This window comes from Corvus kubaryi, unplaced genomic scaffold (assembly GCF_017639235.1).
Source record: "Corvus kubaryi isolate FWS band 111438036 unplaced genomic scaffold, C.kubaryi_AGA036_p1.0 66, whole genome shotgun sequence".
Taxonomy (NCBI): Eukaryota; Metazoa; Chordata; class Aves; order Passeriformes; family Corvidae; genus Corvus; species Corvus kubaryi.
Genome location: NW_024582054.1, coordinates 26949420 through 26961979, shown reverse-complemented (window position 1 = coordinate 26961979; position 12560 = coordinate 26949420). Strand labels below are relative to the sequence as shown.

The 12560-nt window shown below is 36.2% G+C and overlaps 1 protein-coding gene across 9 annotated transcripts in view; it reads right to left on the bottom strand.

The window, feature by feature from the left end:
* KLC1 (kinesin light chain 1) overlaps positions 1–12560 on the bottom strand; it is a 47101-nt gene that overhangs the window by 4374 nt on the left and 30167 nt on the right. The window contains exons 13-15 of one of the 9 annotated variants that reach the window (XM_042048251.1): positions 10686–10823; positions 5367–5497; positions 748–814 (exon numbers count right to left, since the gene is read on the bottom strand). In XM_042048251.1, the coding sequence (XP_041904185.1) occupies positions 748–814; positions 5367–5497; positions 10686–10823 (336 nt within the window). Of the gene's footprint in view, positions 1–747; positions 815–5366; positions 5498–6227; positions 6879–10685; positions 10848–12560 lie in introns of those variants that run through there. The other 8 variants (XM_042048250.1, XM_042048252.1, XM_042048253.1 and 5 more) reach the window with 8 other exon arrangements.

The window sequence follows — 12560 nt, the reverse complement described above, 5'->3', positions numbered from 1 at the left end:
TGGGAGGACAGGAGAGCCACAGTTGGGGCTTTCCTGCTACTTTAGGACACATGGTGGTGAAGATCCTCACCTACAGTTTTGTTAGTAGAGAAGCAATTTTATCTTCCTAAAATTAGTAGCAGTTACTGTGTTAGTAAAACACACAGCAGTGTTTAGAAGAACATTGCTCGCTCATTTGACAATTTAAACAGTGATTTGTTAGGTAAAAACAGGCAATGAGGAGTAGCACTTGGGCACACCATGAACAGCTAAGCAAAATAAGGTTTTATATTAGCAGAAGCACAACACAGATCAGACAAACTTTTGAGACTGCTCCTGTGCCACCTCAGAAACAACTTAAGGGTTTAAGGGAACCTGGAACGTACAGCAATTACAATGATAGGGCTCTTTGCAATAAAGGGGCTGAAATAAAAAAACAATGAACTGGGCTTTAACAGTTCTTGCATTTTTAAGTTGTTTTTACAAGAATGCAATTCCGTAAGTTTTATATCCAACAGAAGTCCAAAGCCAGAGACTGCTTGGTATCAAAAAAGCCAATGCTCTTTACTGGCTGAACTTGAACCCTTTTTAAAATTAATAATAATTCACAAGTGTGTCACAGAATGATGCCTTAAGCACATGCTTCAAACACCTTAGTGAAGAAGGATCTTACAATCACTGAGTTGGTTTATTATTTATCACACTCTTTTTATCCCAAACCCTACTAAACAGTATTTATTTTTGTAAGAGTATTGTAGGGCTTCTTACTTGAAAATGATCTTCAGTAGCCTTGCCACCCATGTTAAGAACATTCAGAGAACTGGCACGCTTCATGCTGCAACCAGGACAGTGAACATGCAAGGATAAACCAATCAGAATGGCTGAAAACTACAGCTCTAAAAACACAAGTACAACAACGAGCAATGCACAGTGAAGGGAGGGGGAGCAATGTCCCAAAACTGATCTGAGGGACAGCCTTTAATGTAACAAGTACAGAAGTTCAAATATGTTTGTACTCAGTTCTAATTACATTTAAACCCCCCAAAATTACAAGCTCCTTAGAGCTTAAACATTTCAGGCAACTGATTTAACTCAAAATCTCAATTTTTAAAGCACATCAAATTAATACAGTGACTTACACTGAGTTTTAATTAATCAATTATCAGTTTCAATTTTGTGTGGCTTCTTACAAAAGCATCAAAACATGCAGACAGTTTAGGAAAAAAACATCTGAAACACAAGTTTGTTGTGCAGGCAGCATTTACCTTGAAAAAGCTACAACAAAAAGTTAGTTTGGTACTTTCTGCCTCATTGAGATAAGTCTTATCAATCAATTCTTAAAAGCATTTTAGAATGTTTTATTTTAAATATTTCAAAGTGAAAAGAAACAAGATGGTTGCTGCTGTTAACTTTGGTTGTGCTTTTGGCTTTACAACACCCCAGGCAGTAGTAACAAGCACCCTGGAATATGGTATGGAAAGCAATGAAGAGGGGAAAAAATTAATCACCTATCCAGGAGATACTGACAGTCAAAATATCACTGCATTAACTGCAATATCTGCTGCTGTTTGAAATGAGGATTAATAATTTACCTCCATTTCTCAAATATATACAAAAGTTAACAAAAAATATTTTCAAGTGTGTGTAATGAAATTCAGGATCAGCCCTAACACTTCTATCATGGAATGTCTGATGTCCTTTACACCAGTGTTTGTCCATTCCTCAGAATATTCTGCATTTGCTCTGATTTTTCATGAGCTCTTTAACTATTTCAGAACTAAATGAGGGCTTTGAATACATATTTGTTGAACTGGTCACAAGAGAATGAGCCCTAACCCTGCAGTGCTACCTGCAGCTTGAGACAACTGGCTGATGCAAACTTCCCAATGCCTTCCAGTAACATGGAAAGGTTTATCCATACAGATCACGTTAGATATTAACCAGCTTTTCTTTCTACTGAAGCAACACTAACAGTCAAAGCACAAGTTTTAAATGCTTTGGTAAAGCAAAAGCTTAGCAGGACAATGAACCAAAACACAGGGCAACAGCTGCCACACAACACAGGCTGGCTGGTTCTCCCCAGCACTAAATCTGGGTGTTTCGAAAGCCAGAAGCACACAATTGAAAATATTTGACATGAGTGTTAGCAACAACAAAGCAAGGACTCATGCATGGTGTACACCTCTCATTTATTCAAGGAAACAGGTACAACAAGGGTTATATATGGAAGTCAAAGGAAGTTAATCTGTAAAACAAACAAAATGTCACAGAAAACTCTCCAAAAAAGCATAAAGGTTTATGGAAAACATTCCAGGGAAACAGAAATTCCACCAGTAAAAATTCACACGCACATTTTAGGTTCTTGCTAAAGTGCCAATTAAAAAAAAATTATTCATACCTGAGATACTACTTTGTTTGTGGGTTGGTCTATTATTTGTTTGGGTTTGTTTAAATCAACATTTTTAATAATTTTAGTCTGGCAAATGCACTTTTAGTTCCCTCTGTGTTACAAACACAACTGGACAAAGAACATACAGGTTTTTTTCTGATGTGTAAGTAACAGCAATAATTAAAGATTGTTTTTTCCCTTTTAGATTAGAAATCTTAACTGTTCTGCTGTATGGTCAAAATTTTTTAAGTGAAAAAATAAAGAACACTAATTAATCAAAGTTAAATTATTACAGAACTGAATTCTGAAAAATGATAAAGAACTGATAACTTGCTTCAGGTATAGCATGTTTCAAAGATGAGTTTTAAGATACTTGTTTGTCTAAAAGGCTTTTGCAAGATTGTAAAGAAACAATTTCCCTGATGAGTTTTCCGTTTTAATCTCTTCAACCTTCTGTATCAAGCAACAACATGAACACTAAGTCCTTCCTTCATCCTGTGATGTGACTGTATTGCTATTCGAGTATTTCTCACTCAGTGCTCACACCAGCACCATCAATTCCTATTTACAGAAGCAGAGTATAAACAAGAGGTGTAAATCAAGTTCAAAGTAAGGTCTTCCTAGAGACACAGGCAGGGAATGCACTAGTAAGGACGGAGGCTCAGAAATGTTCTACCTAAAGAGGCTGCCTTCACAGCAAGGAAGATTTATATGTGTGCTGTATTGTAATATTCAGCTATCAAAGAAAGGTCTGCATGGTAACCACTGAATATCCCTTTTGTCGCACTCAGAAGCGGAAAAAAAAAATTAATTCCATTTACTGGAGTTTCTTTGGAAAATGAAATCAAAATGATTTCTTGAAATATCAATATGTACGGCTATGCTTTATGACCTACAAAGCTGGTGTTTAATACCAGAAATCTCTGTATTTGTTATTAAAACAAGCTAATATAAATTAGGATTTAAAAACTCTATTACAAGAACAGAAATTATAGTATTTATTGTCCTATACACTGAAAGTGCCTATCTACATAAAAGCCTGTCAATGCAATACACTTATTGCAAGCTTTAAGAATAAATTATTCCTTGAGAGCTATGGTGACATCTAAAAACAAGACCATTTTGTCAGAAAGGGAGAGCAAGGAAGATATTGCTTTGCTTTCAGTTTTGTTTCACATTTATGCCTTCATCTGAGGAAACCTCATCTGGTGCTACAGACCCCACAGTGTTACTCATGTTAATGTGGGTAGATGACTTCGGTCAGGTAACACAACTCAGGTGCAGACAGTAACAAGGCAGGTGAGTTCTCACAGGCATTGCAAAGCCAAATATCTTCAGTTATATGTAAGCATAATTTTCTACACTTATAAACACGGGGTTACTTTACCTGCAGAAAGAGTTAGCTATAAATACTGCAGAAAATAAGAAATAAACCTCCTTTGTGAAACTGAAAACCTTTCCACATCTTGCAAAAATGAGGAGAAAATTCAAAATTAGCTATGGATATATGTATCTATTCATACAACAATATACCTGAACTATGATGTATGAACTCTGGACAGAATTGAATAGACACAGAAAACCAATGTATAAAAATGCTAATACTGAAGAAAAAGAAGGAAATCTCCCTTTTATTCTACTTTGGCTAGCCTTTGTTTTCCCTAAAGCATTTTACATTTACACATTTCCTTCTTCTGATCCCATGCTTTCCATGTTTTTTTCCCAACCTCTTACCTCAGAGGTAGTTCTTAATGATGGACCAATAAATGCAAAGGAATTTTGACCTTGAATTCTATTCAGTGCCTTCAACATCAAGTGTCTGGCAGTGAAATTTTCAGTAACAACTCTAAAATTCAGATCAGGCTGAATTTGAAACAGATATGCGAGGAAGCTAATTCTACATGTACTGCAGCTGTACTTAATGTTTTACAGCCATAAAAACAGTGAGAAAAACTTCACTAGAGCATTTCCAGAAACAGAGTGAGACCCTGCCTCCAGGTCACTCTCTCAAGTAATACCATCATCATCATCACCAACTACATTACTCAGATTCAGTTTCTCCATCAGAAGTCACCCCAAGTTCTCCAAAATGACTGTTTCAGAGCACAAATTCACACTGTCACACGGTTTCCTGTCAACTAAATGAGTTCCAGTTTTCCACAGCAAGGGAAAAACCCCCTGAAAAAATTACTGCAATCATGAGAGGGAACACTCAGAAGTGCCACTATGAAAAACAGTAGGTGCACTTTAACACTTCCATTTCTCTGCAGCACCCAATAAATGGTCAATGATTTTAGGGATTTATGAGAAATATTACATACATTCAAATCCATAATACCGTGGTAGATTGGGAAGAGTGAGCAGTCAGACTCATTAAATGTGAATTTTTACCACTGAAGCCAAATTTTTTCACTGAAGCCAAAATGTTAGTAAGATGCACAACTAGGTCTAAGTTTTTCAACATTCTCCTCTGCTCTCTGACATCTGAGCTTTCCAAAAACAGAAACCAAGAGGGGCTTCATTTGGTAATTCTCTTTATGCTCACAACAATATATAAAGCTATATCAAGAATATATCAAGATACTAAGCTATATCAAGAATGTTAGTTGTGGGTTTACTGTACTCAGGCTTTTACTATAAAAATCAGTAACATTTATTATTCTCCACTGCTGTGTGAAAAGGACAGTTTTGCAGATGACTAACATTTATCAATAGTTGTATGAAGCTTTTCTAATCTTCAAGTAGGTAAAGCACCAAAAGGAAAAAAAATATTGTTTAAGTAGAGTTAATTCTTACAAGCATATATAAATCCTCAGCTCTTACAGAACTTACAATGGAAGTTTAAGAAGTTATTTCCTATTTTACTCTTCTTTAAGATATAGCTGTGTATGATATGCAGTTAGCTAAGCAGGGAAGGGAACACTGCCCTAGGAACTACCCTGGGCCACACTGGGGCACAGACCAAGGGACACCAGCACAGCTAAGAACAGATAATTACCCTGGGTTCTTTGGTTCACTGTCCCGGGAATTTCCTCCCTTCAGCTTCCTAACCAGCTTCTCACTGCTGCGTCTAAGGGAGGCTCGGAGCTTGCTAAAGGAACCACTGCGCTTTAGAGATCCAGTGCCATCCTGAAAAAAATTGAATACATGTGATACTGCAACAGCTTGCTGCCCACCCCCAAGCCTGGCTTGAAAACACTTCAGTGATGAATTATTAGTTTTTAATTGCTATTAATATATACTTATACTATATACATTTACCTAAACATGTAATACCATATAGCTACAACCTTACCAAAGCAAAAAGGTTCCTTCCAACGTGTAACAAAGATTTCTAAATGTGAAGACATGCCCAAGCCACAATTCATCATTAATAAAAACCCACCACAGGAGTCCAACAATTCACCACCACCATTTCATATGAGCATACCGTGGTTAACAGAGTACAAGCCCCAAGCAAAAGCATTCCATCAGTCTAAGAAAAAAACATGTTTTGTTTTTTCTAAATATCTACATTACTTGCAAACATGTTTAATTAACCCTAAAATCCCTAAACAAAAATAGTTCTGTTCAGGAATACTTATGGTCAAATTCCTGTGCTTAGTTTTTAACTTTTACCAAAGAAAATGCAAACCACAATGAAATTAATTTTTCATATATTGCATTCATGTTTTACACTGCTGTGCTGACCCAGAGAAACTTGCAAGGGACCACAATTCTATTTTTAAATGTTTTACTCTTACAAAAACCACAGTTTAGTAAGATTAGAAGTGACCACTTCCCAGTCCATAGAAAACCTACGTGATTATGAAAGAAGAGTTGAAAAAGAAAAAAGCACTACTAAGCAAAGACAGACACCTGAGTTGGAGTGAGTTTATTAGAAGTTAGAAAGACAAATACACAAATCACTGAACACCAAGATTAGTAGAGAAAAGCATAATTGCCAAAATCTCACACAAAGACTAAACAGCAATGCTACTTTAGAATAATTGTAAGTGAAGACATCCAGAGTTCCATATTGATGTTAACCATATAATAGGTCTCTAAATACATTTTAAAGCACTTGGAGAACATGCTTTACTTTACGGGTTTGGTTTTTCTCCTGTAAAGATCACCATCATGCCATTTCAATAATACCTTGTGTGATACTTTTAACTACCTTTATTCCATAGTGAACAGCTACTTATAAAGGTCATTGTTACTTGTTTGGTTTTTTTACTAATGTATTACACAGCAAATGGTTGTAATAACATTTGGTATGACTAGGTACATATCTGGCAAAGCTACAGAGGTACAGAAATAGAAAACCAAAAACGACACCAGCACTGAAGGAATGGCCAGTTTACAGGGAAGTGTAGCTCTGACAGGAATCTTAAGGGGTTTGCTAAAACACAGCAGTCAGTACTGAAGAGAGAAGTTAAAGCTTGAAGATGGTGCACGCCCGTCATGCAGGAGACAGTATAAGAATCACAAAAGGCATCTAGGCCTGTCAGAAATGGAGAGAGAAAAACTGAATGAAACTGTTGGGAAAAATTCAACAGTTTTCAATTTTGAACAGTTAGTTTACAGTATTTCTAGGTCATGTTCAAAACTTTTTTTTTCCAGAGTAACTATTTGGACAGCCCTTAAGTACAAAGTGCAGGCCTTTGCAATTACCAGAACCTACATCTTCATGCAGTTTCACCTACATCACTGAGATGGGACTGACAACTGAGCATGACTGATGCTGTGCATTCAAGTTAGAATTTGTATAAAATACGAAACACCTTTAACAAGAAATAGCTTTGCTGTTACATTTCATAAACAAAAAAAAGGGATTTTTTTTCAGATGATGTTAGCTCAAAATAATAATAAATAAATAAATAAATAAATAAATAAATAAGGAGGAATAGAGCAAAGTGCATTCATTTCAGCTTTAACTTCTGTCAGGAATTTTCCTTGAAACAAAAGTGCAAGAAGAAAGAGGTCTTCACCTAACCTCCAGACAAAATTCTCTTTATTCCCTTAAGGAACTAGAATCCAACTGGCCTGGGTCAATTCACTTTCACAAGTATAGAACATATCTCTGTTTGTGTCCATATATACAATCCAAGTGGAATTTTCTCTACTGTCCCTAATGCAGTGAGGCAGCTGAAACAATCCACCTTTAAAATAAACTGTGGTTCAATTTGCACACTTTCCATTCTTTGTGCAAGTACAGAGACCACTATTGATAGGTTCATGATACCTGGAAATGGCACAATGCCTTGCTACAAGTGATTAGAAGATCTAATTCTAACTGAGTATTTATGTTTCAAACTAAATTACATATGTTGTTCACACTTAAAGACAGACTTCAGCTTTGCAGGATTAAATAAACTGAAGTCTAAATTCCAGCTAGAAGTATTAGATCAGTGAAAAGGCTAATTATTCCTGTGGTCTGAAATCAGCAATACTAGAGTAATGAAAATGATCCAAAGGCAAGACAAATTTGGTAGGTATAGAGTATAACTGTTCAGTAAACCTAACCAGAACTGTAGGAATAAGCAGACAAGCTTTGGGTACTTCAAATCTAAAATAAAAATATCAAACTCCTAAGTTAAACGCTGACTGCTTCATTAACAAAACACTTCTAAAACATGAGCTGAGGATAAAAAAAAAAAGTTCCTGAGTTCAGAGTAATCAAAAACCAAAATCACAAGATGTTTTTATGGCAAAGTTTAATTGCCAATTTTTATGTCATTCAGAATGAGAATCACCTTATTGCTGCTGCTTACACCTTCCCACCATCACCACCTCCTGTCCTTTGTCTGCTACAATGTCCCCCTGTCTGGCACCTACTAAACAAGAGTAACTCTCGTCTGTGGTAGTGAAATCCATAGTTTTCCTTTCCCACCTGAAAGTGGACTTACATGCCCAAAAGCCTGTCTGTTTGAAGCATATGACTTAGAGTATGAAAAGATACTTCCTCACACTACAAACATTATAATAAGTAGCACAAAGATTTTCATCTGTCCTGCAGCATTCACAAAAATGCCAGGGACAGGTACTCACTGCTTTTTTTTATAGGAAAAGTATAATAAGGGATCCAAATCTTGACCTTTCCACCTTATATTTCAAAGACCAAGTATTTCCTTGCATTTTCAATTATCTTCTGTTCACTTTAAGGCACAAACTTTACAAGTGACATGTAAACATGCACTGTAACACCTCACTTAACATGTCTAATAGTTACTGGCAGATTTACTTCAATAGATATTTCAGTTCTTTTGCAAGAGTGTAAGACATTACATCAAAGCCTACAATGCTTAATATGGATTACATGTGGAAGGCCCTTAATTACATCTTCCAACAAAATTTTTTTGTTGAGTACCATTGTCCCTTTGCATACTCCACCTTTCTCTCTGACAGACAGTCAGCTTGACCACTTCCGAAGAATTTAAATGGAAAAAGGCAGGCCTCTCTGCAGGCTCTGCAGACACAAATGAAAGATTCTACTACGCTTTATGAATCTGAGTATTTTGTCTGGAGGGAACACACAAGGGTAAAAAAAACTACACCATATAAAGTAGAGGGAAGAACATCACTGAGATAGAAACACTTGCAGAGGGGAGGGAGAGTTGCCCACTTCACGTAGAACATGTAATGTAAAATACCTTCTCTTAAGAGGGGGAAAAAAAGAAATAAGGAAGATGAGAATGAAGCAATGCCACTTTAGCACACTAAAAATGAAGTTTGCTTATCCTTAGAGGTCAAAATTTAATTTTTCAGACCAGAAAATTTATCACTGAGTTTGATTCAAATATTGACCTAGAAATACTGTCTATTGCTTTTCCCCAGAAGGCCCTTTCCATCCAAAACCTGCATGCATTAATGTCAATACCAGAAAAAATGTAATCCATTTAGAACATACAGTCATGCAAAGTATAGTGAAAATTAAGGGAGGAGTACAGTACACAGTTCTAATGCTGAATGGGCAAAATGAGAATTAAAAAGAGAGTTATCCAATCTGACTTTGGCTTTATTAATGATGCAGTATTAATTCACAATAGATGCTGATTGACTGTCTTGGCACTGAGAACACCAATGCCAAGAAAACAGTAATAAAAAGACAAAAGCAAAGATGGAAAGAACATTCTCCTTTAAGACTAAAGCACTACGTGTTTTCTCAAGGTTTCTTTGGAATGCTAAGCTTTGTCTCATGTGGCTTACAAAAAGATGGGGGGAAAAAAAGATTGCTATTGTAAGAGAAATGAAGCTTCAGAACACCCAGTATTGCAAAGTAGGCTACTTCCCCTCCCATACAGCAAAAGCAACACCACTTTTATAATCTAAGAGAGTATTTTCAGCAGAACTGCAGCTGGGAGTTAGTTAACAGTGCAATATGTATCCCATTGCCAGCAATGGGATAAGGAATGGGAAAGCTGGTGACAGAAGCAAACTACATAATCCAGATAATAACTGAAAGCTTGCACTGTCCTTCAAATTAAAGGAAAACAACGGTTAGAAAAATGCATATGTCATCACATTATTTATATATATATATATATATATATGTATATATATGTTTTTACTTTATGACAATCAGTGTAATATAGTGAAGCCAATATATGGGAAACTAATAGGAACAAGCCCTGTCTCCAGACAAATTTTAATATGGGAAAGTCATATTAATTTCAATTAGGAAACATGAAGTCACCATCACATTGTTATGTGATGGTACTGCCTCTTGAAATGGACTGTACAGCAGTTTGAAAAGCTCTGTTCCTTCCTCTAGCAAGCTGGGTAAGGAGGAGATTAGAATTATTTTAGTGTTAGACTGGTCATTTTAATTTACTCCAAAACTGCTAACACTCAGTATACCTCCATAGCAAATGTTCTTTGTGATTCCAACCGAAGGAGTATTTTTAAAGAAACATTTAAATCAAGCAAATATGGCACCAAAAGGAAAAAAGCAAAAGTGAGTTAATTGCCAGAATATTTCTACCAGTAAAAACAAACCACTGACAAGCAATTGTACACCAGACCACAACCAGGACACTCAATCAGCATTACACAACTTAGCCTTAAATACCGCTCCTTGGGATTCTTGCAGAAATGTCACCATTCAAGACAACAACAGAAAGGATGCCTTAAAATTTTAAAATATTACTAGGTTTTTAGCATGATGATAGACAAAATGTTATTCCTAATTTCTTAATTGGTTCTGCAAAATTATAAAATACAATGTAGATCAACCAGGAAACTCCTGAAAGCACAGCAGGCTGGTGGGTGGACAGCCCTAGTTGTTAGGTGATGATTTCCTAGGCTACCTTCTCCAACTGTGTACTGTACTTACCCCGTTCCACTCAACGCTCATACTCACTTCCTCGCCGCCATCAGGGCCACTCTCGTACTTTACCACATCCACGTTGAGGCTTTCTCTGCTCCGCCGCTTCTCTATGCTCTCAGGGTCATTCAGCACCTCAGCCACTCTCTGTTTGTGAACATTGTCAAGACCCTGAGAATTTGATAAAATGGGAAGAGGCTTTACCTTGTTACAAGCTCTGTTAATCTACAACTTACACACAATAACTGCACCAAGCAAGAAGTAAAACCAACCCACAATTCCATCAGCCCAATTCTGCTTTCAGAGAGTAGCTGAGTTGCTCTTTATAAATTGCAAGAATCAACACAGCATGAAGTGGACAGTTCGGCAGTTTGAGAATTCACTGACTTGCCATTCTTTTCCTCTTTTCTTATCGCTTATCTAAGCCTTGTGGTGTCTGTGTCACTTACCCGAAGCGATCTGGCAACCAGCTAAATATTTAAGCAATTTACAGATCATGAACCATCAATGTAATTCTCAAGTTTTCCACCCACCAAATGGTGCAGTCTTCACCTGCCTTTGGAAAGGTGTCTGAATATCTGATACCTCAGAAGCAGGTTGTGTTATTTAAAATGTTATTTAAATATACTGACTTATTTATTATTTATTTATATTATATATATATTATATATACGTGTTATTTAAAAATACTGACTTACAACACTTGGCATTAATGCAATTTTCCCTCAGAAAGAAATGAAATAGAATATAAGCTTATAATAAGCATACTAAATATATGGTGAATATGTTCACTTTGTTAAAGAATGCCTATCAACTATCAAATAATCGTTTAAATATCTTGAAAGTGCTAAAGTACCTTCTATGAAAACCCTGCACTAAAGGCAAAATCTTTAATTTATAAACTAGAAAATATCAAAACTCAAATCATAATTATTTTCAGTTTTGTCTTCTTTATAATAAACCTACTCCACATCATAACCAGTACTTGCTGACAGGAAGAGATCCCAGATGAATGCTTTATACTTCATAAAATATTCTGCAGCTTCTACAGTACAGCACTAGCAACAAATACAGCAGGGATGTGTGTGGCAAATCCATAAATTTAACCACAATACAGAAAGTGAAAAGGATGCCAAAGTTCTTAAAAGTGCATGAATAAGAAAGTTGTCTTAGTGGCATGGAGATACCAGGTTCCTGGTTCCCACATAGATGTTCTCCCTAAGTGAAGAGCATGACTTGAACGACCCAGAATGAAAAGGTAGTGTTAAATGCTGCTGTAACACAGCATTGTCTCCTACACATCTAAATCTAGGGGTGTGTATACTGCTACATATTACAGATTAATGGTATACAGGTGGTATACGATGCACAGTGAAAATCTGAAGCATCCTTAAAAATAGTCGGCAGCAAGCGTCTAGAAAAAATACAAGCTTTATTCACTCATATAAAAAATGAAATTAAAATTGAACTTTCATGTTGTTTACTTGTATTTTCTTACTTTGCTTTCCATTTTAACACTGACAACCCACGTTTTCTTGTCCAGTCTTACAAGCTTTTTTATAAAAGACATTGTATCAAACCATCCAAAAGGGAAAGAAAAAACAAAAGTCAATAAACCCCAACAAACCCAAACTCTCTTCTACCTTCTAAGAGAAGGGAGAAAGGGTTACTTGAACAGTAGATCTGAGAGCACAAAGAGACCACATGAAAAGAAAGCCCCCACTGACACTGTAATATCCATCCCATTAGTTTACAAAAGTAACAGGAACCAAAAGGTTTCTGTTAGTCAGTCAGTTGCATGCAGAAACTGAACATTTTTGACAGCTCCTTATTGAAAATAGAATGGCATGACTGGCAAAGATTTCCAGCAGAACCTCTCCATTT